Source organism: Sitophilus oryzae, unplaced genomic scaffold (genome assembly GCF_002938485.1).
Source record: "Sitophilus oryzae breed Bouriz unplaced genomic scaffold, Soryzae_2.0 scaffold_1809_pilon_pilon, whole genome shotgun sequence".
In the NCBI taxonomy this organism is placed as follows: Eukaryota; Metazoa; Arthropoda; class Insecta; order Coleoptera; family Curculionidae; genus Sitophilus; species Sitophilus oryzae.
The window spans coordinates 487,692-509,632 of record NW_022146512.1 but is presented as its reverse complement, the minus strand read 5'-3'; the positions used below and the strand labels follow the sequence as shown (position 1 = coordinate 509,632).

At 33.7% G+C, this 21,941-nt stretch overlaps 1 protein-coding gene across 9 annotated transcripts in view; it reads right to left on the bottom strand.

Moving 5' to 3' along the window:
• LOC115883118 overlaps positions 1 to 11,850 on the bottom strand; it is a 57,157-nt gene extending 45,307 nt beyond the window's left edge. For 6 of the 9 annotated variants that reach the window (XM_030901422.1, XM_030901426.1, XM_030901425.1 and 3 more), the window contains exons 1-6: positions 11,604 to 11,850; positions 11,382 to 11,540; positions 11,074 to 11,326; positions 10,558 to 10,671; positions 10,321 to 10,504; positions 10,046 to 10,203 (exon numbers count right to left, since the gene is read on the bottom strand). In XM_030901422.1, the coding sequence (XP_030757282.1) occupies positions 10,046 to 10,203; positions 10,321 to 10,504; positions 10,558 to 10,671; positions 11,074 to 11,326; positions 11,382 to 11,485 (813 nt within the window). In that variant the 5' untranslated portion in view covers positions 11,486 to 11,540; positions 11,604 to 11,850. Of the gene's footprint in view, positions 1 to 10,045; positions 10,204 to 10,320; positions 10,505 to 10,557; positions 10,672 to 11,073; positions 11,327 to 11,381; positions 11,541 to 11,599 lie in introns of those variants that run through there. The other 3 variants (XM_030901424.1, XM_030901423.1, XM_030901430.1) reach the window with 3 other exon arrangements.
• Between the last annotated feature and the right edge of the window lie 10,091 nt (positions 11,851 to 21,941).

The window sequence follows — 21,941 nt, the reverse complement described above, 5'->3', positions numbered from 1 at the left end:
AGGAAGGTAACGGCGAGAGACCACCGTGGCAGGATATTCGGACAGAGGGCTAGTTTTCAAAGCTCTCTGGGCTCAGTGGAATTCACTGGTTATTGAGAATGGATTGTTAAAGCGCATGTGGGAAAGTGCGGATGGCAGGACAGTAACAACTCAGTTACTGGTACCAAGGAAGAAAGTTACCCAGGTATTGGAAGAAATTCACGGTGGTAAAACTGGAGCCCATCTTGGGGTAAACAAGACCTTGAGCAAGCTGAGAGATCGTTTTTACTGGGTGGATTATTGCGAAGATGTCAAGAAATGGTGTCGACAATGAAAATTTGTGCAGCCAGCCAAGGACCAAGCACTCGATCTAGGGGAAAAATGAAACAATATAACGTTGGACTGCCATTCGAAAGAATCGCTGTTGACATTGCAGGCCCATTCCCTGAAACGCACAAGGGCAACAAGTACGTTTTAGTGGCGATGGATTATTTCAGTAAATGGCCAGAAGTTTTTGCCATTCCAAACCAAGAAGCATCGACTGTAGCTGAAGTATTAGTCAATAATGTCTTCAGTAGATTTGGAATTCCTTTAGAGCTTCACACTGACCAAGGAAGGAACTTCGAGTCAAGACTGTTCCAGAAGATGTGTGATCTGCTTGGTATTCACAAGACTAGGACAACAGCTTTACATCCGCAGTCTGATGGGATGGTCGAGAGATTCAATAAGACCATTGAAGAACATCTCTCGAAAATGGTGGATGAACATCAAAGAGATTGGGATCAGCATATACCACTATTCCTAATGGCATATAGAAGTGCAGTTCACAACACCACCGGACTTTCACCATCGAAGATTTTATTTGGTCGAGAATTACGGTTGCCTTGTGACTTGGTGTTCGGATCACCAGACGACAGCACCACGAACGTAGAGGACTACGCGGATGAACTGAAGGAAAGGTTATTGGGAATTCATAAGGCCGTGAGAAGTAAGATTACGCTAGCCAGTGACCGGATGAAAGCTCGTTACGACCTCAGAGCTAATTCTACGGGATTTCAACAGGACGATATGGTATGGTTATATAACCCACAGCGCAAGAAAGGGAGGTCCCCAAAGTTAACTCCAGCATGGGAAGGTCCTTATACAGTCATCAAGAGGATAAATGATGTTGTGTACCGGATTCAACGCAGCCCTAGAAGTAAGATGAAAGTAGTTCATCTGGATCGATTGAAGAGATACCAGACAGGAAACCTTGATCGGGACGATCAAATTTGAGAAGGGGGCAATGTCAAGGTGTATTACTGGTTGCATAACTGCATACTGCTGAACAATCTCAACGTGCATTGAGGAAACTGGCGCATTCGCCAGAAAGTAAAGAAAATTATAGAATTCTTTAGAAAAATCTAGAAACAACCGCCAGGGGGCCCGGGGCCTATATAAGGCCCGCGCTTTGACAGTTGGACAAGTTTGAAGTTTGAAGTCTGAAGATAGTCTGAAGTTTGAAAATACCGCGAAATACCGTTAGAGTAATAGTAGTTGCATAAGTTGTGTTGTAAATAGTATAAGTTGTGTGTACAGAGTGAAACAAATAAATTCGTTAAGTATTTTATAGTGAGTTTAAATAGTGGACCCACGGAATCCGTAACAATACTATTAATTTTTTATTTGTCTCCATATTAATGGGTGTTTTTCTTTTTGTTTCAGGAGGTCCTGTCCGGTAGAAAAACCGGATACTGGTAGAATAGTTAGGTAAGTAAGGATACCATCTGTGATGGAGTTAGGAGGATCGGTATGGTAGGAAAGGATAGTGTTGGGGACGGAAGGACAGGGTGTTTAGGTCAGCAGGAGTGCTGGCGTCACTGGCTGTACCGTACCCGCATCCGGTAGCATTTAACACTGGTGGCAACAGTGCCCAAATGGCCAGACATTTGACTCGGGTACGTGGGGACGTCGGCTCCCAAACAGCTGAAAAAAGTCCAGCTGCCCCTGCGTTATTATTATTATTATTATTATTGACCAACGTAAATTAATGAATAAATTGCAATAATAATAGATATGATAATTTCGATTATAAAATAATTTAAGGAGAATAATCCTGGAAATATATTTCCAGAGGCTTTCAAATTGTTTCTTTTGTTTGTTACTACACCATTTACAAGTACTTGGGTTGAGTGACATTTTTCATGTTTGAAATGCATTAAAATGTATAGAAGAGATTCCATGAAAAATAAACGTTTATCGTCACTAGCCTTAGTGTGCGAACATAGTGCAAACAGGTTTCCCGCTTACTGGCAGTCCGCGCCAATCTGGGTACCTATTCTTGACATCGTTCACAACTTTGCGTATATGCATCACGTGTATTGTTACCCTTAGAGTACGAACATAGTGGAGGCAGGTTTCTGCTTTCCGGCAACCAGCGCCGTCTCTGGGGACCTATTCTTTACCACTCGCATCTTCAAATATCGCTCACATCTTGCATCTCCGAAAAAGCCATATAACAATACACGTGATGCGTAACTTTGCGTATATGCATCAAGTGTATTGTTATATGGCTTTTTCGGAGATGCGAGCAGGGTTCGGAAGTAGTTAATTAAGAGGAAATTTACCTGATTAACTAACCTAACCTAACCTAACCATATTCAAACGCCGCGCCCGCCGCGCCGGCGCCGCACATAGGGATATTTGGTCTATAAACCTGGCCAAAAGTGATATTTTCATTTTTTATCTTAACTGAATACAAATCTATAAATACTAAATGTAAGCACGTTTATTAGCTTTTTTTAAGTCGTAAGTTGACTATCAAATAAATAATATATTTCAATTATAAGTATGAATTATCTTGAGTGTATTCTGAATATTTCTAAGATTATAAAATAGTGGAATTGTTTGTAGTGCTTTTTTTTGCAAATTGTTTATAATAACTGTCATGATGGATACAGAGCCAGCTGGCAAGTCCTGTTTTATGCCATATTTTTATTTTGAAACGTTTCCTTCTATTCTATTTCTGTATAATGTTTTATATTTAAAAAATCAGAGGCATTTTTATAAGGTGTAAGACTATTCGGCAATATTCCGCATAGAAATTAGTATCCGTTCAATGTTTAAAGTCTCCAGCTTTGGAATATGTACAAAAATCTTGCCAATATTTGCCACTGCCAAAAAAAACATTGATTTAAATAGATTCTTAAAGGAAATAGTCTTTACCCTATAACACCCATCCTCGCTCAAATATCGTCTATAATATACAAATTACTTTCTTGTTCTAGCATCCTCATCCAATTGCTTGGTTTTGCACAGAATGGCCCTATTTGATCGGTAAAAAGGGTTTCAGAGTAGAGGAAAAAATATTTTGTAGGAAAAACAAAATGGGGTTCCATATTAGCACTCCCTCCTCTAATAATTAATATTACTAGCAAAAAAGCAAAAAAATCATAAAACATAATTTTGGCCACTTTTAGTTCTTAATACCCTCTGTGCGCCGTCGGCGCGTGCAAGAGTAGAAATAAATAAATTTTCGTTCCGGTAAAAGCGAAAACGCCGATGAACGCTGGTTGACGGTGCCTACCTGCTTTCACTGTGAACTAGCCGATTTGATTTTTTTTTACGCTTTAATTTTTCGAGGTTATAAGCGCGAGGCGGCGCGGCGCTACTATGTACCCATATACAGGGTGTTCCAGAAATACGTGCAAGTATTTTAACTTAACTGGTAGTATAGTTCAACCCCAGAAACACGCCTATGAGGTTTTTTTCTAAATATTTTTTTTTGAAAATTCGGAATTTTTTGAAAATTTTTTTGGAATTTTTTTAGTTTTTATTTAAAAAAAATAATTTCTTGATAATATGGCAACATAGGTAGTAGATTAAATTAACAAGAAAGAAAATCCAGAAAAGATCCAGTGGTTCTCAAACAAATCTCGAAGTATTGGAAAGAATGTGTATGGACCAAGAACTATTGACTACAATAAAACGACGGATAGCAGCATATTTTGGTCATATTTTTCGAAATAACAAATATAGTTTCCTACAGCTGATCGTTGAGGAAAAGATTGAAGGACGACGAGGCATCGGGCGTAAACGGTTTTCCTGGTTGCGGAATTTGCGCCAGTGGTTTAATATAGGAGAGGCCAGTGCAATTATCCGTTTGGCTCAAGACAGGGAGGAATTCCAATTGATGGTCGCCAACCTCCGATGAGGAGAAGGCACATGAAGAAGAAGGTTCTCAAAATTTTAGCAAAAAATAATTTTTTTTTGGAAATTTTCAAAGTAAAATAACTCCGTTATTTTGGACTTATTTGAAAAACGATAAAGAGAAAATATGTTTCTTTATCGAGATCTACCACCCTTTAAAATACTTGCACTTATTTCTGGGATACCCTGTTTATAACAATACACGTGATGCGTATATGCAAAGTTGCGAACGATGTCAAGAATAGGTACCCAGATTGGCGCCGACTACCAGTAAGCGACAAACCTGCTTGCACTGTGTTCGCACACTTAGGGTACGAACATAGTGGAGGCAGGTTTCTGCTTTCCGGCAACCAGCGCCGTCTCTGGGGATCTATTCTTGACCACTCGCATCTTCAAATATCGCTCACATCTCGCATCTCTGAAAAATCCATATAACAATACACGTGATGCGTAACTTTGCATATATGCCGTGTATTGTTATATGGCTTTTTCGGAGATGCGAGCAGGGTTCGGAAGTAGTTAATTAAGAGGAAATTTACCTGATTAAATAACCTAACCTAACCTAACCATATACAAACGCCGCGCCCGCCGCGCCGGCGCCGCACATAGGGGTATTTGGTCTATAAACCTGGCCAAAAGTGAAATATTTTTATTTTCATTTTTTATCTTAACTGAATACAAATCTATAAATACTAAATGTAAGCAGGTTTATAAGCTTTTTTTAAGTCGTAAGTTGACTATCAAATAAATAATATATTTCAATTATAAGTATGAATTATCTTGAGTGTATTCTGAAAATTTCTAAAATTATAAAATAGTGGAATTGTTTGTAGTGCTTTTTTTTGTGCAAATTGTTTATAATAACTGTCATGATGGATACAGAGCCAGCTGGCAAGTCCTGTTTTATGCCATATTTTTATTTTGAAACGTTTCCTTCTATTTATTTCTTTATAATGTTTTATATTTAAAAAATCAGAGGCATTTTTATAAGGTGTAAGACTATTCGGCAATATTCCGCATGGAAATTAGTATCCGTTCAATGCTTAAAGTCTCCAGCTTTGGAATATGTACAAAAATCTTGCCAATATTTGCCACTGCCAAAAAAAACATTGATTTAAATAGATTCTTAAAGGAAATAGTTTTTACCCTATAACACCCATCCTCGCTCAAATATATAATATACAAAGTACTTTCTCGTTCTAGCATCCTCATCCAATTGCTTGGTTTTGCACAGAATGGCCCTATTTGATCGGTGGAAAGGGTTTCAGAGTAAAAGGGTATAAAGGAAAAAATATTTTGTAGGAAAAACAAAATGAGGTTCCATATTAGCACCCTCTCCTCTAATAATTAATATTACTAGCAAAAAAGCAAAAAAATCATAAAACATAATTTTGGCCAACTTTTAGTTCTTAATAACCTCTGCGCGCCGTCGGCGCGTGCAAAAGCAGAAATAAATAAATTTTCGTTCCGGTAAAAGCGAGAACGCCGATGAACGCTGGTTGACGGCGCCTACCTGCTTTCACTGTGAACTAGCCGATTTGATAACACGCGATTTGAGGCGGCGCGGCGCTACTATGTACCCATATACAGGGTGTCTCAGAAATAAGTGCAAGTATTTTAACTTAACTGGTAGTATAGTTCAACCCCAGAAACACGCCTATGAGGTTTTTTTCGCGAATTATTTTTTTTAAAAATCGGAATTTTTTGAAAATTTTTTTGGAATTTTTTAGTTTTTATTAAAAAAAAAATAATTTCTTGTTAATATGGCAACATAGGTAGGTAGTAGATTAAATTTACAAGAAAGAAAATCCAGAAAAGATCCAGTGATTCTCAAAATTTTAGCAAAATCATTTTTTTTTTGGAAATTTTCAAAGTAAAATAACTCCGTCATTTTGGACTTATTTGAAAAACGATAAAGTGAAAATATGTTTCTTTTATCGAGATCTACCACCCCTTAAAATACTTGCACTTATTTCTGGGACACCCTGTTATACGCAAAGTTGCGAACGATGTCAAGAATAGGTACCCAGATCATCGCCGACTACCGGTAAGCGGCAAACCTGCTTGCACTGTGTTCGCACATTGGTTCGCACACTTACTTTCAATCTAAAAAGATCTTTTCACAGCTCTTCAACAATCTAATGATTTTACTGATATAATAATAAATAACTTTTCTTTATTAAGAGACCGACTCATCAATTTAATATGTAAAACATAATTATTCTTTTTCTCAATACTACCAATTTTTAAGTTTGCGTAAATAAATAAAAATAAAATAAAATTCTATGATGTACTCCATAGTGGCTCCATAGTAATAGAGAAAAAAAACATATATATACTTGTACATTATGTCAGTCATTATGTCATTATGTTGAATGCTGTTATTTTTAATTTAGTTTTGTCCTAAATATTCTTGAGCTATGTTTTTAACCCAGAGATAACATATATTTACAAACTGGGTTAGGGTATTATGTAAATTAAGGGGAGGGCGGCTAATAGACGCAACTAAAATTTTGTCGCCTATCCAGTCACAAGGGTCACGAGCCGCCGCTGTAGAAAACAAAAAAAAATGTATTGGCACACCAATAAACAGTACCTTATCACAGTATATATTTTTCTTATTTTTTATACTTTAAATATTATGGAATTATATATTTCTAAGAGTAAAATTGCTGTGGTAAGTAATACAGAACTGTCACTATGATATAATATTTTCTGATTGGACGGACTACAGACCTAATTTATGTCTTGATGAATTTTTTTTGTATGTCAAATATCTTTGTCTTACTCATTAGCTCCTCATACTGCGGATCCGGTCTCCGGACACAAGCCCTTATAAGAACTATTTACAGTTCTTAAATAACTTGAATTCAAAACGGAATACAACAATTTCGGAGAAATATTTAACTATTTACGCCAGCATTAATTTATTTTAAATTTAATAAACTACTAATTGTAAAAAATGTCTATACCTATGTGGCGGATTCATCTCTCCAAAAAAATCCTATATGGGTATTTCGCCACTGCACTGCAAGAAAATCTACAAAATAAAATAGTTATTTTTTGTAGTGATGGGAATAATCGAATTATTTTTACCATCGAATAATTAGTAATAATTCATATTTCACAATCGAATTAATAATTCGAATTATTTAGTAGTATTATAAATTTAACCTAAAAATAAATTCGTCCCAGCTAGTGCTCGCAATTTTAAACAAATCTGAACCATTGCCATACCTATATTCCTTCACAATTAAAAAAAAAATTCTTTATTCAATGTATTCTATTAACTGTGCCGAAGCCGTTTAATAAATTAAACCATAATTTAAAGTTTTAAATTTAAAAGTGCCGAGTTTATGATTGTTTCAATTCCTATTGAAAAGCTCATATCTAAAATAAAAGCTTCTTCTAAAACGATATAAGTATGTCCTTGTTTACGTGCGGTTCGTATTTCTTTTTATTTTATCAGTTGCAATCAATAATTATTTAGATAAAAGAAGAAAATTAATTTTAGTGTTCGGTGAAATTTGGGTGAGATGGAAATGAACCAGATAATAGTAGTATTCTTTCGTTCTGAACGAAATGAAAATTTTCACTTAAACTGATTTATTCCTACGTGGTATAGGAAATAACAATGATTTCTGGATTTTTCTATATCGGATCGTTCCTTTCTTTGCCGATTCCTTTATAAATCAGTTTAAGTGAAAATTTTCAGTTCGTTCAGAACGAAAGAATACTACTAATAATAATACTATACTAATTACTAATATTCGTATTTGTCCATAAGAGGTTATGTTTTATGTTCATTGGTAATTCGGTTACCACAGATATAATATAAAATACTACTAATTTTTATCTCGATATATCGAAAAAGATAATTCGAATTAGTTAGTTTTAATTTACTATCGAATTAGTCGTATTATTTAATTCGAATTTTCCCAACACTAATTTTTTGTAAACACTTCTACGTTAAACCCAAACGGACACTACTTGTCAGAAGTTATGTTTACAGTTGTTTGGGAGATTTTCACAAATCTAAGATTTGTCAGCATTCATGGGACACAGAATAAATTTTAATAACGCCAAAATTATAATGAAAGAAGCGATAGCCTCTAAAAGAAAAATAAAAGAGGCTTTTTTAATTCAATCTAATAAAAATAAATGTATTGCTCATGCATCTGTATAGATGTTAATAAAGTATGGCGATCGCTTCTTTGATTTTAAAGAACATAACATAAATAAACATAACATACGTAAAATTTTAAAATAATCATACAGAAAGTTATGGGCTTTTTGGTTTTACCTTATAAAGTAATTGTTATCAGGTAGTAATTGTTAATTTTGAAGTTTAACTTGATATAATGTCATTTTAACAGAACGTCAACGGTTTCTTGTAGACATATCTGTTTTAAAAAAGGAGTGTTCTCGAATAGTTGAATTTAAATATTTTAAATAGTTTTTTTCTTTATTCTTTGTATTTTTTTTGCTTCCGACGACGGAAAGAGATAAACTTTCCGAAACGTTAAGCATTCTTTTCTTTGTTAGGCAAATTTGTATAACTGTAAACATAACTTCTGACAAGTAGTGTCCGTTTGGGTTTAACGCCAGAAGTGTTTACAAAAAATAACTATTTTATTTTGTAGATTTTCTTGCAGTGCAGTGACGAAATACTAATTGTACTCGACTACGGAGTACAATAATAGTTGTGAAACATTTAATAATTTATCTTAAGTCTATTTAGTAAAAAAAAATAATTATTATATTAATCATTGACAATGAATAAAAGATCAACTCTTATTTATATACGGTTTGTCCCACAAAGCAACAAATGCTATAGTTTTATATTATTTATTTTTATATTTTTTATACCCATTTGCTCCATTTTGGGCACCTTTTAAAATACATCACTTGGATTTTGAAGACTAGGCCAGTATCATAGACAAACTAACAAAAACAAGACTTTTCAAAGGATTGAGGAAGTCGAATTATTGTTTTTGCGCTGGCCAGTTGAGTCAGAAATCATCGCGCAGTCGCACTCGTCAAACCTAACCTAAATAAAACGAAAAACGTTTTTGTCTGAACCATCCTTGAACGAACTATTGAATTCCTGATTTTGCGTTTTGTTTGGTTATTACTATTATTTTATTAGCGTACAAAACGAAAACAAATAATTTAATACATTTTACATTTATGAAGAACATAATAATTACTGTGATTATACATATTATTGTGGTTACATCGCTAACGTAGACAAAACGAAGGTCCTACAAATTGACTGTAAGTTATAAGAATCTTTATCTTTTTAATCTTTTTATGATTTGAATTTTTGTGCTTTATATTTTATAATAGACTCGAAATGTTAATATTTTTGAAAATTCTTGTGAAAATGTGAAGTTTATGTTTTATATTTGAAAAAGTTGTATATTTTTAAGATGTTTCTTGTTGTTCCTATTATTAATATTATAATATACATAATAATTTTTTTGTACCTTTTGAAGAATAATGCTTTTATTTCGTTTACCATAACTGTTGTTTTTTTATCATCTTTTTTGTTATTTTAATAAGAGGAATACGTTTTCGTTTATTAAACTTTTGTTTTTATATCTGTTATGTCCAGAAATTATTGTTTATTTTACCGATGGAAATAAATTTATTTGATTTTAATAAACGCTTTTTAATTAAACATCCTTGTCTAAAAGGCTACTACAAAATACACAATCCATAAGTAAACCGTCCTCGTCTAAAAGGCCAGTTGACGCAAGCGCGGTAATAAACTCTTATCAAACTTGTTACCGTTTTGCAGTACAGCGTTGACGCGTCTTGCTTTTGTTAGTTTGTCTATGGTCAGTATACATTACTTAGAACATTTATTACTTACCTCTAAAAGAATTTGCTTATTTTCACTACGCAAAGAATGATATTTATCCATGAGCAAAGGCCTTCCTTTATCTAGCTCATAAGATCTCATACTTTGGCAGTACAGGGCCACTACTGATATATGAGTGTTGAAAGACCTTAGAATCTCATTACTGATAGCTGAAAAGTAAAGTTGGTTTAATTAAATTTTAATGTTTATAGTATTATCAAAAAATTTTGTAATCAAGCTAGCTTTAAGAGTTTTTAATATGCAACTTTTGAACACATATTACTTACTATTTAACCTTGAATCTATAAGTTTAAGTTTTTTAAAACCATGTTTCGCCACACTCAGGTATGGCATTATATTGAAATGCAATTTCAGACATTTAACTAATGACAGTATTTCTAAATTTTCATATTTAGCGACTGACATAAGAGAACTACTATCAATCCAGTTACATTGATCTAGCACTAAAACCTAAAATGTAACTGTGTGGATAATGATATTTATATAAATAAAATAAAACCAACTCTGAGATTCCGCATTCCTTGGAAAGATCCTTGGAAAAAAAACTTTCCATTTTTAATATAGGTTTTCTTGAGACTTAATTCTTCCAGTGATTTTGGAAAACTATTTAATTTTAACTAAAATATAAAGGCATATACATAGGTAAATAATATAAATTATATAAAAACAAGAATCAAAACTCAATTATCAAGGCTACAGACATAACATTATTGTAAATAATATTATAAATATCAGCAGAATATCAGATAATTAGCATTTATAAAATACATATGATCGAAAATCAGTGTCAGCGATGGCTTTGAAATGAAGATCGCTGTCAGTTTATATGTAAAATTATATAGGGAATGTAATCAATGTGAGAGGAGACATCACAAATTGTCATTTCTATATAGTTGATTTTTTCAATCATACAGTATTTTTTTCTCAAATATCAATAAAGTGAATCCTTGAATATATCATAAATATGGTGCCAATATATTATGTATATGTTATACCTCTACATTACTTATTAAACTTACATTGCTACCATCAAATCTCTGATTTTCTAATGCCAAAACAGTAAGAAGCTGAAAGCGTCTCCAGGATAATAAATAATCCTGAGAAACATTACCATTATATCTGTTCTCGGCCTTTAAGAGTAAATGAGTAGTTTTATCATGAACTCTCTTACATATATATTTTACTTTACTTGTAGTATTGGGTTTATTTCTACCATCAATATATAACCATAATTTTGGGTCTTTAACAATGTTATTGAAATATAAACAAGTCCTTAAACAAAAAGGTATAGTCATAGGAATCAAAAATACAATAATTATATCCTTACCTGCTCAAGTTAAATAAAGAGGTAGCATCCAAAAATGACAAAATATACATCATAGCGCAATCAGAAAGTTGCAAAATTTTGCAAATATCTTTATTATTTTCCATATTATCGTTTTACAACACAAAACGGAAAGTATAATGGTGTTTCAACTCATAAAAGCTAAAAACAATTCCAAAATATAATACTTTTTAAAATCATTAGAGAAATAATATACACACGTACTACGAATAATTATACAATAATTATGAACTTTTGAGACAACTTTAAGTTTTATATATAATGGTATATAATACGATATTATCGTTATAATATAACGATATTAGATTATATTATGGACACAGATTATAGACTAATTTAAAAAGTCGAGAATAAGAAAACCAAAAACCTCTTTCAGATATAAATATAAATAATAACAGAGATAAACACAAACAACTGACAAACAGCAAAGAACCCACAGACAAAAGAACCAGCGTTGTTACAAGGGCAAAAATTTTTGTACTATAAATGGTGTCGAAATTGTACTTTTTTAAGTGGGATTGTACATTTTTGGTGCAAAAATGTGGGGTCATGTGATCTCTCTATTTACCTTTTTACCAAATTTTGGTACGTTAGGGTGCATCCACATCATTCTAGAAACAGCGGAACGGCGTATTGGCTTAACGAACTTGAGTCGATTTTCAATTCTATTGGCTGAAATTTTTGCCAGGGGAATTTGACAGATAAAATTTCTGACAGATTAATTTTTCAGTCAATAGAATTGCTGGAAATCGATTCAAGGTCGTTACGCCGACACACCGCCGCCGATCCGCTTTTTTTGGGATAATGTGGATGCACCCTCACGGAATTATACACCATATGCTGTCCTCCTTTCACGCAGTTGAGCAGCTCTAGGAACTGTTCAAGAACGCGCGATACTCTCCCTCCATTCAATTGAGTCATAAAGTTCAGAACTGCCTCCATAAGCTCTCGAAACTGAAATTCGCAAATGTGAGGACAGCAATACAGAAGCTACAAAGAGCTCTGAATAGCATTGGTTAAATGGGAAATAATTGCAGTAACTCACGTTTTGAATCGGGACACATAGATCTCTAAGGTCGCAGTCAGAGAATAGGTACATTAAAGAAATGCTAACTGCATGTTAAAAAATGGAACAGACGCACCTGGTGTCGCCTGCCCATACTAGCCAATTGGAGGGGAATTGGGAGGGGCGGGGCTTTAGAAGAGGGGAAAATTTTTTAAAAAAATATTTTTATGAAGTATCACTGGCTTTACTGTTTAAAGTTAATAAACATAGTTTTTATTACTTAATATTGAATTTATTAAAAAATATGTCTATTAACTTTACACAGCAAATCAATGATATTATTAAAGGACTTATTATTTTCGAGAAAAATTTTTTTTTTTTAAATAACTTTTTAAACAATATCAATTATTTTTTAGAGCTGCGATTTATATTACAATAATATTAAAAACTGTATATATTTTTTTAACAATGAAAAAGAATATCCCGGAACCTTAAAAAGAAGATGTTCAATTAATGACTTAAATTATTTGAAAATACATTGCAAATAACTAGTGAATTGGAAAGATAAACATACTATTAAAAAGGACATTATTAGGTAGTATGTTATCATCTAATTACTGATAATACATTACATTAAGTATATAATAGGTAAATAACATGCATTAGGCACTATGATACAACTACCTGTATCATGATAACACACACTTAATTGACAAAAAATATATGCTAATTTAAATTTCCTGTTAATGATTAATGAAACCACTATCTAGCCTCAATGAATGCCATTCCAAAGGGCAAAAAACGTTTATACAAATAAATATAAGCTGAATAAACATAAACCAAGCCAACTTGCATAAACAACCAAAAAATAAAATGATCAAAAATAAAACTAACAAAAAAGAAAAAAAAAATAATTATGTATTTTATTATATCGCAATCCCGTTTCAAAGTTTACTTACTCAAAATAGAGAATATGGAGAACATTGTCAGGAGAATTAAAAGAAAATTTTAAGTTTTTTTTTTTTTTTTTTTTTCTTTTTGCATATAAACGGCCAAATAATATAATTGTTGATTTAATAAATTTTACTGGCATCCTTCTGAGGTATAAAATCAGATTAAAATAAAAAAAAAAAAAATGTTTTAATAATTGTTTTGTTTGTAAAATTTTTGAGACCAATACAGTTTTGAACGGGCTGTGCGATATAAACAAGAATCTTCTATTAATAGTTTTAGAAAGTAATTTAAATAATATAAAACATAATTCAAAATCATTTGTTCATCATTAAATTTAAGGTACCTACGTGTTTTGATATTATTATCAGGAAATAACATGTTTAGTTAAACAGGTACGCTGCCAGGCAAGTTCCATCGGCGGGTCTTTGCAAGAGTATCTAAAATACAAAATACGTTTACATTTTTAGTTTTGTATTTACGAATAAAGTATTTTTGTGTAATTTCTGACTTACCAGTAAACTGAATAATCGCATTAAATACATCCAAATTTGGTAATTAAATTGTAAAAAAGCAAGAAATTTTTTTAAATACTTTTGCCAGGACAGCCCGGGGGAGGCAGCCTTCTTTGTTGACAAACAATGGTCGCGGTATCATGATTTAAGCAATGTGAGTGACAAAGAAAGCCAATGCCTGGCAGATGTTGCTATCTTTGTCGTTGGTCCTGGCACGTTTAAATTTGACTGTTGCCTGTTTTCCCATACAAGTGACACCCCCGTGGTCGCAGTGATTAGCCCCCCTCCTACTCACCGCATGGATATCAAACTTACGTTTGACATCCGTGCGGCTTGAACAGCATTTCAAGTAATGTATAATTCTGTGCCTCTGCTCCTAGCAACCTGCATTTCAAATCCACGCATCGCGTATCACCGTTCGTCTAAAAATATGTACGTGGGTTTAAGTTTGGGTTAGTTTGGGTTTGAGAAGTAAGAATTGTACATTTTTTCTTGCAATTGTACCTATGTACTCCTTGACTATCAAATGTACCCAAAATAGTACAATTGTACCTATTGTAACAACACTGAAAAGAACTTTCGCAAATAACAACCATAGAACCTGCATAGACCATAGAATAAATATGGGAAAGTTGTCAAGAAAGCCCCGACCAGGGTTTGGTACAAGTTAATTTTTAGACGTAATTTACCTGATTTAACTGTGTAGTTAACTGCTGTCCTCCTTACACGCAGTTGAGCAGCTCTGAACTGTTCAAGAACGCGATACCAGAGTACTTAGATCGCCGAGTAGCGACAGAAACCGTCGGCTCTTTTGATGTGGTAGGACCTTTGAATAAGAAGACTAGGAAGGAGCATAATGCTATCCATGTATTCATACATGGTGGGCGGAAAAAGCGCCATAAAAGCACTCTAGGGTGGGGATCCTTGACAGTTCTGTTTGACGATTCATTTGACACATTTGAATTTGATTTGAAATTTTGTGGATTTGTCAGTCTTTACAGAATTATTTTACGTTAATTTATTATTTATTCTACTACTGATAGGTTCGTTATCAGAGTACCTAAACCGCCGATTAGCGACAGTCTCCCATTTTCAATTTTCTTTGCGGCTGCGCGGAATAAGTAGGTTATCTGTCATACGAAGAAGCGAAGTTGCCACTGTTGCCATTTATCAAATACTCTTATATACTTATTTCAAGTATACCTCAAGCAACGAATCGTTTTTTTTAATTATTTATTAGCAGTTAAGATATTTTTTACATTCAAAATTTTAGAAAATTAAGGAAAACAAAACAAAAAAGGGTAAAAAAAGATTGTATAAAACTTTATAATTAATTCCACTTCAAATTGTGAGCAGTGTATACCATGTTTATAGGACCACTTCATAAGTTGAGCAGTTAAATACGTAGTCTATCTGTCAAACACGTCAAAAGAGAGAGAAAGTAAATTTGGTCCCACTACATCAAAAGAGCCGACGGTTTCTGTCGCTACTCGGCGATCTACCTACTCTGGTTGTATAAAGGTAGTAAATCTAGATGAAAATTGTGGCAGAACTTAAATTAACAGTGACACTATCGCGATTTATCGAAAAAGACTCTAAAATAGTTGGTGGTGTAGCGTGCGGTAGATCTCGGCAAAAATCGAGTGAAATAATGGAACAACTTTTCGCTAGTAAGTGACTATATAATATACATACGTGTTCGTAAACCGATCACTTATTAATCTAATTTATATATTTTTCTGCCATTTTAGCTTTTATTTATTACTTGTCAAAGATTAGATGTTAAAAAATTTAGATACGTTAATTAATTTGACCTTACCTGCTCCAGTAGCGTATCGGATGTTTGTGGTAATTAATACTTATTATAAACTTATCTATTTTATTTTAGAATTATATATTTTTATAACAATTTTAATTAAATTACTTTTTTTTTTTTTTTTTTTAAAAAAAAAAAAGGGTTTACCCCACGTCTACCCTACTCATAGTTTTACATTTTTTTATATAAAATTAGACGACACTGATAAACCGGAATTTAAGTCGGCCATATTTGAGGCCTATCGCGGTGTAATGGGTGTACCTAAGATTTTTGATATGCTCCTTCCTTAGTCTTCTTATTCAAAGGGTGGGACCATAGACAAACTAACAAAAGCAAGACGCGTCAACGCTGTACTGCAAAACGGTAACAAGTTTGATAAGAGTTTATTACCGCGCTTGCGTCAACTGGCCTTTTAGACGAGGACGGTTTACTTATGGATTGTGTCAGGGCCATGTAAGTGAAATATTCAAAATGGTTCCAGCAAAAGTTTCCCAATTATGACGGGTGATGGCGCTGATCGTCAAGATTTTTGGACAGGGATTTTGCTTACCGACAATACGACGTGAGCTACGACCGGACTGGACCAATCACATGCCAATCACAATGATCAGTATCACGGTGCAAAAACTTAAATGGCAGGATTTGGAACAAGAATTGCCAAATCCTGCTGTCAGATGGCGCCACTGTCGATTTAAAAATACATGGGCGGAGTAAGAGGGAAGGAAAAGTTTCTTCCCGCCACCCGTCTCATCGTAATATTTCGTCATTTTTTCCGGCAGCCATGCCATCAGTGCCTAACTTTTTCTGGAGCTGGAGGTATGTGTTTTTTGGTTTGTGAGTGTCGTAGTGTTCATTCCCAAAGTAAAGAGGTTTTATGTTGTGTGCCCGGCCTTTTATAGTTATTATTTTAAATTAAAAAAAAACTTTTTTCTTTTTATTTTGTGTATCCATTTAGAGTGGATTATTCTTTATATGTTAGTACCTAGAAATTAGTTTATAATAATATAACCTGCTCGATAACAGCTAGGATAGGTTTAGGGTTAATTGTACCTTGGAAATGGCTATCGATGGAAGATTGATATTCATTTAATTGCGTTAGATTTACTAATATATAAATTTACATTTTAATGTCCATCAATTGTCATTTCCTAAGGTAGCGTTGATGCCAGCTTTCGTAATCGTTGGTACAATATGATCGAAAAAAAACGGCGTACCGTTGGGCTATGAAATGAATATCGCTGTCACTTCTTCTCTCTATATGTAAAACTTATGATGAGGGAACTGTTCATCGAAACCGCGTCATTTCCCAAGCCAACTTGACTCCGTTTTTTTTTCGATCATACGGTATTACTTTAGTATTACCATGTACCTAGGTATAGAATTTAGAAACAAAAAAAAATACAAAAAATAGTTGTATATATTTTATCCGAGCAATAATATGTAATGTTTAATTTTTAGTTGCATATAAATTTAATGAGCCGCCATTTGTTATTGTAAAAATTGCCGAAATCTTTACAAAAAAAAGAAAAAAATAAAATAAAAATTTATAAGCAAAAAATTTTTTTTTGATATTTTATTATAAACTTCCTTGTCATATCTGGTATATAAATTTTTTTTCCCAAAATTTTTTTTTTTTTTTTTTAGATTATTTTAAATTCGATACACCTATTATTGAGTTAAATCTGATAGTACTTTTTGATTTGGTATAGAAATATATTGTAATGTGATTTTCTACGCATGTGTATTGTTAACGATTATAGGGCTAGATATTTGTTTGGCAAGTATATTAAATCAAACATCTTTTACAACATATTTTTTTAGAAAAATATATTGTATACAGATGTTATTTAACTTTGTAACTTGAAACCCAATTTATCTGGTATAAAATCATCCTAGTTTAAATATTGTATGATCGAAGAATACGGCTTCAAGTTAACTTAGAAATGACTATTTATGACATTACCATTAACCTCCTTACAAAGAAAATGTTATCAATCGTCATTTTCAAGTTAACATGGAAGGCCGGTTATGTTTTTCGAACATACGGTATATTAAATTAATTTAGGTGTAATATAATACTATAGATGGCGCTGCACAAAATTGCTTTGAATGCAATGCAGATTTCTTTTTAAAATTTAATTGCAGATTTCTTTTTTTTAATTTAATTTGTAGTTCTAAATCCGTGTCATAGATGGCGTACCAAAATGTTGTCCTAATTTTTTGTACGGAAGATTTCGTTCTGTTTTAATCTGTTCTGTGATCAGTATTTCTTGGACATTTGCCGCGGAAGTGTGTGTTAATTTCTGTTGTGATAAGTGTGGTTGTGTTTGCAGTTTGATTTTTCGGTTTTGATATTATGTAAAAATTAATTTTGAAGTATTGTATCACCTGTTTTTATGTAATAGTACTTTGGTAACATTTGGGCTCTGCGGTGGAACACTAAATTCACCTATTTTATTAATAAATACATACCTAGGCTTCAATATTAGTGTATATAAGTTATTATAATTTGTTTCTGTACCAAATAAACAATATTTTGTTTAAAAAATATATTTAATATTGGTAATAGATTAAATTAACAAGAAAAAAAAAAAAAAAAAAAAAAAACCTCAAAAAATATTTCAAACTGTCGCCGATTCTGAACAGAAATTATGGCAATGTTGCGGTTTTTGTTTTTAATTTTTACTACCTTTTTCCTAACGATTTTATTAAACCCTTAGTAATATTATTTTCTTGTTATCATTTAATTTATTTATTAATATAATATGTTAATAACATATAATAAATATTATTGAAGAAGAAAAAAGTTGGTTGCTATAATAATTTTTAGATAAAGAATAATAGATAATTCATTGTAAAAAATCTATTGGTATTGAGTTGTTTAACAATTAAAGAGCAGTTGGGGTATTTGGAAGTTATTTTTAATTTTTTTTTTTTTTTTTTTTTTTTATTAATAATATAACCGTATGATCAAAAAAAACAGACGGCGTCAGCGATGGCTATGAATGAAGATCGCCTGTCATTTTATATATAAATTTATAATGGGAAAATGTCATCGATCGTCACTTTCAAGCTAACTGGACGCGCGGCGCCGTTTATTTTTTCGATATACGGTACTATTATAATATAAATTGGAAAACAATATTTGTAATGTAAAAAAAAAGGACTTATTCGCCATTTTGTCAAGTAATGGCTTAAAGATATCCTTTTGACGTATTATTAAACCGTTATTTAATAAATAATAAAAAAAAAAAAAAAAAAAAAAAAAATTAATTAAATTTCTATATACACAGGATCGCCCAAACTATAGTCCGGAAAAAGCGTCCGCCAGCATATTTCTGCAGATAAAACTAAGTAAAAAGTTCTATAAAATGTATGTAGTCCTAAGAAGGCTTCGAGGGAGTTCAGGTTTGTAGAAGTTTCATTTTTATTTCGATTTTTTACCAAAATTTCAAATTCACTCATATGTCAAAAAACTTCCAGCACCAATTTTCATCTAAACTTTGACGTTACTTCAACAAATTATTTTGGAAAAAAATATACGAAATAAAAATGAAACTTTACACCCTGATCTCCAAACCTAAGCATTTTTTAGTAGATACATTACGAAGTTTTTCTTATTTTTATCTGCCAAAATATGCTGCCAAAGTTTTCCGGAATACAGATCGGCACCACCCTATAAATTATATTCTCTATAATAAGACAAAAATTATTTGTTGACGCAATATTTTATTAGATTTCTTTTTCGTCGTACCGCATAGCCCAATTAGGTAATCGAGAAAATTACAACTAAAACTGATAATTCTGAAATTTTGGTGGTGGAGACTCCATGAGAGTCTCTGATACTACCCTAGAAGGTTCAGACCTCTATCTCACTCGGAAGTGGTCGTACCGCAGAACCCAAATAGAGTAAACGTCAAATATAAATCTTTAATAAAGCCTCAAATTTGGTTGGAGACTCCCAGGATGGCCTCTTGATACTACCTACAAGTTTCAGGACCTCATATCTCACCCTGGAAGTGGTTGTACCGCAGAGCCCAAATAGAGTTAAAACGTTTTCAAATAAAAACTTAAGCTAGAAAGCCTCAAATTTGGCTTTGGCGAACTCCAGTTAATGGTCTCTGATACTACCCGAGAAGTTTCAGACCTGAATCTCACCCGGAAGTGGTCGTACCGCAGAGGCCAAATAGAGTAAACGTCAAATATAACCAAATTAAGCTTAGAACCCTCAAATTTGGTATGGAGACTCCAGGAGGGTCTCTGATACTACCGTAGAAGTTTCAGACCTGAATCTCACCCGGAAGTGTCGTACCGCAGAACCAAATAGAGTAAACGTCAAATACAAAACTTAAGTTAGAAGCCTCAAATTTGATATGGAGACTCCAGGATGGTCTCTGATACTACCCTAAAAAGTTTCAGACCTCTATCTCACACGGAAGTGGTCGTACCGCAGAGCCCAAATAGAGTAAAAGTAGAATGTAAAACTTAAAGCTAGATGCCTCAAATTTGGTATGGCGACTCCAGTATGGTCTCTGATACTACCCGAGAAGTTTCAGACCTGAATCTCACCCGGAAGTGGTCGTACCGCAGAGCCCAAATATAGAGTAAACGTCAATATAAAATAATAAAGCTAGAAGGCCTCCAAATTTGGTATGGAGACCCCAGGAGGGTCTCTGATACCACCCTAGAAGTTTCAGACCTCTATCTCACCCGGAAGTGGTCGTACCGCAGAACCCAAATAGAGTAAACGTCAAATATAAAAGTTAAGCTAGACGCTTTAAATTTGGTATGGAGGCTCCAAGGGGGTCTCTGATACTACCCTAGAAGTTTTAGACCTCTATCTCACCCGGAAGTGGTCGTTCCGCAGAGCCCAAATAGAGTAAACGTCAAATATAAAACTTAAGTTAGAAGTCTCAAATTTGGTATGGAGATTCCAGGAGGGTGTCTGATACTACCCTAGAAGTTTCAGACCTCTATCTCACCCGGAAGTTGTCGTAAAACGCAGAATCCCAAATTAGAGTTAAAACGTCAAATATAAAAGTTAAGCTAGACGCTTTAAATTTTTGGTTTGGACGCTCAGGAGGGTTCTTCTGATACTGCCCTAGAAGTTTCAGACCTGAATTTCATCCGGAAGTGGTCGTACCGCAGATCCCAAATAGAGTAAACGACAAAATTAAAACTTAAGCTAGAAGCCTCAAATTTGGTGTGTGGGAGACTCCAGGAGAGTTCATAAATACTACTCTACAAATTTCAGGCTTTCTACTTAAAGTTTTGTACTTTCGTCGTTAGCTTACTTGTGGCCTTGCCCCCGCTCTGTACGACACACATATCGTTCGGGAGTGGAGATTTACGAGCGCTCCTGCAACTTGCTAGTTGAATATATTTCCTTTATAGTTGCATTATCCCTGCCCTGCATCCTGTATCTCGCTCGGGTAGTATCTTCGTCAGGTAAACGACGAATAATATAGCGATACCGTTTCTCTGTATCGTACCAAACATTTGAGGAGTCTTCCTAAGACGTGATAAGTCGTTCGTCTTATTGAGGTTTACTCGTATATGTGCTGGGCACCTTCTGCGGTACGGACCGCTTCGGGGTCGGAGATAGAGGTCTGAATACTTTCTAGCGGTTAGTTGTAGAGACCATCCCTGGAGGTCGTTCCCATTCAATTTGGAGGGCTCTCTAGCCTTAAGTTCGTTTAATTTCTCGCTGTTACTACTATTTGGCTAAATGGCCGGTACGACCACTTACGGGTGAGATAGAGGTCTGCAACTTCTAGGGTAGTATCAGAGACCATCCTGAAGTCTCCATACCAAATTTGAGGCTTCCTAGCTAAGTTTTATATTGTGTTTACCCCTATTTGGGCTCTGCGGTACGACCACTTCCGGGGGAGATAGAGGTCTGAAACTTGTAGGGTAGTATCAGAGACCATCCTGAAGTCTCCATACCAAATTTGAGGCGTCTAGCTTACGTTTTATATTTGACGTTTACTCAATTTGGGCTCTGCGGTACAACCACTTCCGGGTGAGATAGAGATCTGAAACTTCTAGGGTATTATCAGAGACCCTCCTGGGGTCTCCATACCAAATTTGATGCTTCTAGCTTAAGTTTTATATTTGACGTTTACTCTATTTTGGCTCTGCGGTACGACCACTTCCGGATGAGATTCAGGTCTGAAACTTCTCGGGTAGTATCAGAGACCATACTGGAGTCGCCATACCAAATTTGAGGCTACTAACTTATCTCTCTCCTTTTT